We start from the raw sequence: 3,271 nt of genomic DNA on the forward strand, positions 1-3,271 counted from the left end.
ATGGGCACCCACAGGAGCAGCGCAAGAGCAGCGGTGGCAGTCTGCAGAGCGCGATCGCACTTCTGCGAGGAGATAACGAGGGGAGGTTTTATTATTGTCACTTTATTTGGAAAAGTGCAAAAATACTCTGTACACGACCAATATATAAAAACCCGAACTCTGTACAACGTTACAAAACCATCCCGATCTCCGCCAGGATCTCGGCCGTGAATGACATCCCCGCTGTGTGCCACGTCGGGGTTCCACGGTACGAACACTGCACCCCGCGGTGAGACAGAGACGGCGATCCTGGCATCGTTCGGAGTGCGATGCGATCACGGCACCCTCTGAATTCCCAGCGAGCCCCGGTCCCGGCAGTCCTCAGCATCCGAATAAATTACATAAATAGGAGCGAGGAGTTTCGGCGCCGCCCCAGCCCTCAGCCGTCGGCGTAGCCGCAGTAGTAGACGGCGCTGCTAGCGTCCGACACCACGGCGGAGAGCGGCCCCGCGGCCTCGGGCGACGCCAGCCCGGCCACGTCGTGGCCCGCGAAGGGCGGCCCCAGCTCGGCCTTGCAGGCGAAGCGCAGGTACTGCTCGAACTCGCTGCGGTCCACCTCGCCCAGCAGCTCCTCCTGCGGCAAGTGCTCCAGCGGCTCCCGGCACGCCGCGGCTTCGGGCGGCGGGGACGGCTGTGCGCCCAGCGCCACGGGCACGGGCACGGGAGCGGGCGGGCCGCGGCCCGGGCACAGCTGCCCGTAGTAGTGCGGCGGCGCCGGGCAGCCCAGCAGCCCCTGCAGCGGGCCGCCCGGCCCCAGCTCGCCGGCAGCGGGGTGCGGGTGCTGGTGCGGGTGGTGCCGCCGCAGCGCCGCCCCCGCGGGGCTCTCGCCCGCTCCCACCGCCGAGAAGTCTCCCGCGACCGCCGCTGCCGCGGGGCCGTAGCCGACGTAGGGCCCCGGCGCGCACTCGTCGTGCGGCCCCGGCGCGAAGAACGGCGCCTCGCCGTGCGCCGCGTCCAGCGGGGACGGGTCCGGCGTGGGAAGCCCGAAGCCGTCGAAGGCGGCGCCCAGCGGCGGGCAGTCCCGGTAGCGCCCCGGCCCCGCCGCGTAGCCGCGCTCCGCGTAGGGCAGCGCCAGGCTCTCGGCGCACGTCCCGATGCCGCCTCCGTCGGAGCCCAACGCCGGCGGCGCCGCCTCGGCCGCGCCGTGCTGCGGGAAGCCGCTCTCCGCACGCTTCAGGCGCTTCACCTGCTTCCGCCGCCGCGGCCGGTACTTGTAGTTGGGATGGTCCTGCATGTGCTGCACCCGCAGACGCTCCGCCTCCTCCACGAACGGCCGCTTCTCCGCCAGCGACAGCGCCTTCCACGATTTACCTGCGCGCACAGCACCGTCACCGCGGCCGCCCGAAGCCCGGCCCCGCGCCCTCCCCCCCGGCCCTCGGCCCCGGCGCTCACCCAGCATCTTGCTGAGCTCGGCGTTGTGCAGGTCCGGGTTCTGCTGCGCCAGCCGCTTGCGCTCGTCCTTCGCCCACACCATGAAGGCGTTCATGGGGCGCCGGATCCGCGCCTCGCCCTTGCCGCGCCCGCCCGTCGTGCCCGCCTCGCCCTTCGCCTTGGCCTCGCCCGGCGGGCTCAGCGCCTCCGCCCAGGTGCACGGGCCCAGGGCCGGCATCATGGCGGGCAGAGCGCCCCGGCCCTGCGCCTGCTCCTCGCTGCTGGCGTAGCCCGCATCGGGGCTGCTCATCGCGGGGCGCCCGGGCCCCGACGGCTGCAAACAGACAGACGGGCGCGCCGCTCGCTGCCCGCTGACGGCGGCCGGCTCCCGCCCGGCTCTATTTGAGCAGCGGCGCGGCCAATGAGGCCGCGGGGGCGGGCGCGGCGCGGGGCGCTGCCGGCGATTCCGCGGGGCGGCCCCGGGGCTCCCGCCGGCACCTGAGCCGCGCTGGGGCCGGACCCGGTCGCTCCGCCCATTGGGACGGGGGTGGCCGGGCCCGGCCGTCGGCGCGGTGATGATGGGACACTGCTGTTTATGGCCTCAGGGCCACTGAAACGACAATGATACTATATAGGTTGAAGGAACAGAGCTTCTCCAATCGTGCCTACGCAGCCCGTGGCACCATGGACTGTGTTGTAGGCGTACTTGGAAGGCGGCTTGTTAAGAATTAGCCAAACCCTTATCAGCTTTCGAGTGATAACAGAAGATGTATTTGGATAAGTGCACCCTCTTTGGTCCCATAAACCAGCACCGGACGGATTCTCACTGAAACGAAACGAAAGAAGGCAGCATTGTCTTTAACTCGTTCGAACGTCGCAATTCCTCGCTCAGGCAGCTTAAAACTCGGTATCCCGCACCCGCCAGCCCAGTGCGGGTTTTATAAATGACGGATACAGGGAGCAAGGCGAGATGCCGACATTAGGGAGCCTCACTTCGAGGCACTTTGCGTTGACGTTCCCCTCTCCCTCGTGCTGCTCAGTTCCACAACCCGGAACGACTCCTAGAGCTCTGACACCCCTGGGTAGCCCCGCTGCAGGGGCCGAACGGCTGTATGAGAAAGGGCACCTGCCCATATCCAGCCGGGAGCTGGGGTTCGTTTCACCTGGTTCACGCACACGCGCCGGCCCTGCATCTCCCTTATACCAGATACAGCAGAAAGCAGCAGAGTCAGCAACGGTGTTCGTCCCTATACGTGTGTGCGCTGATCACATCCTAATACATAATGCCTTCATCCCTACAACGACACAATGTATTTGTAAAAGAAAATCAGCGGGGTATTCTGCTTCACTTACATATTTATATATCATACAGACATCAATCACCATAGGGTTGGGGATGGCACTCGGAGCGAATTGGGTTGTTCCCAAGCTGCCCCTGCCCCGGCCGTCGGGGCGCTTTTCTGAGGTTCCCTATGCCAGGAACTGCTTTGCGGCTGAGATTTATAGCACATCCAGACCCCCCGGCTCTGGGCCGAGTGCCCGAGGAAGGCTTGCTGCCGACTGATACCCAGGGAACGTTCGGAATTAAGCGGCATCCGAACCTTATCTGAAGCACAGTCGTGCTCGAGGGAAGCGTATGTCTCTCTGCACAGGACAGAACACGCAGCGGAATGAAGAAAGCAAACCGGCTTCCGAGCAAAGCACTCGGCTAAAGACAACGGCGCGATGCCCTGACGGGTCGGTGCGCTCGCAGCCTCCCCCGGGCGGCCCCCAGCCCAGCCCGGAGCCGGGGGACACAGCAGCCCCGAGGAGCTCCCCTCAGCCCGGGTGCCACCTCGTCCCGAGTCCATCTCGTTACAGT

General features: G+C 66.5%; 1 protein-coding gene across 1 annotated transcript; it reads right to left on the bottom strand.

Annotated features, from left to right (window-relative positions):
- Window positions 1–418: 418 nt before the first annotated feature.
- On the bottom strand, window positions 419–1,720 carry LOC306945127 (transcription factor SOX-17-like; the record flags this gene model as incomplete). The annotated part of the gene is made up of 2 exons (XM_079533833.1): window positions 419–1,350; window positions 1,432–1,720. 2 exons carry the CDS (start codon window positions 1,718–1,720, stop codon window positions 419–421), a joined length of 1,221 nt encoding a protein of 406 aa, XP_079389959.1.
- Between the last annotated feature and the right edge of the window lie 1,551 nt (window positions 1,721–3,271).

This window comes from Tetrao urogallus (assembly GCF_951394365.1).
Source record: "Tetrao urogallus genome assembly, chromosome: 3".
Taxonomy (NCBI): domain Eukaryota; kingdom Metazoa; phylum Chordata; class Aves; order Galliformes; family Phasianidae; genus Tetrao; species Tetrao urogallus.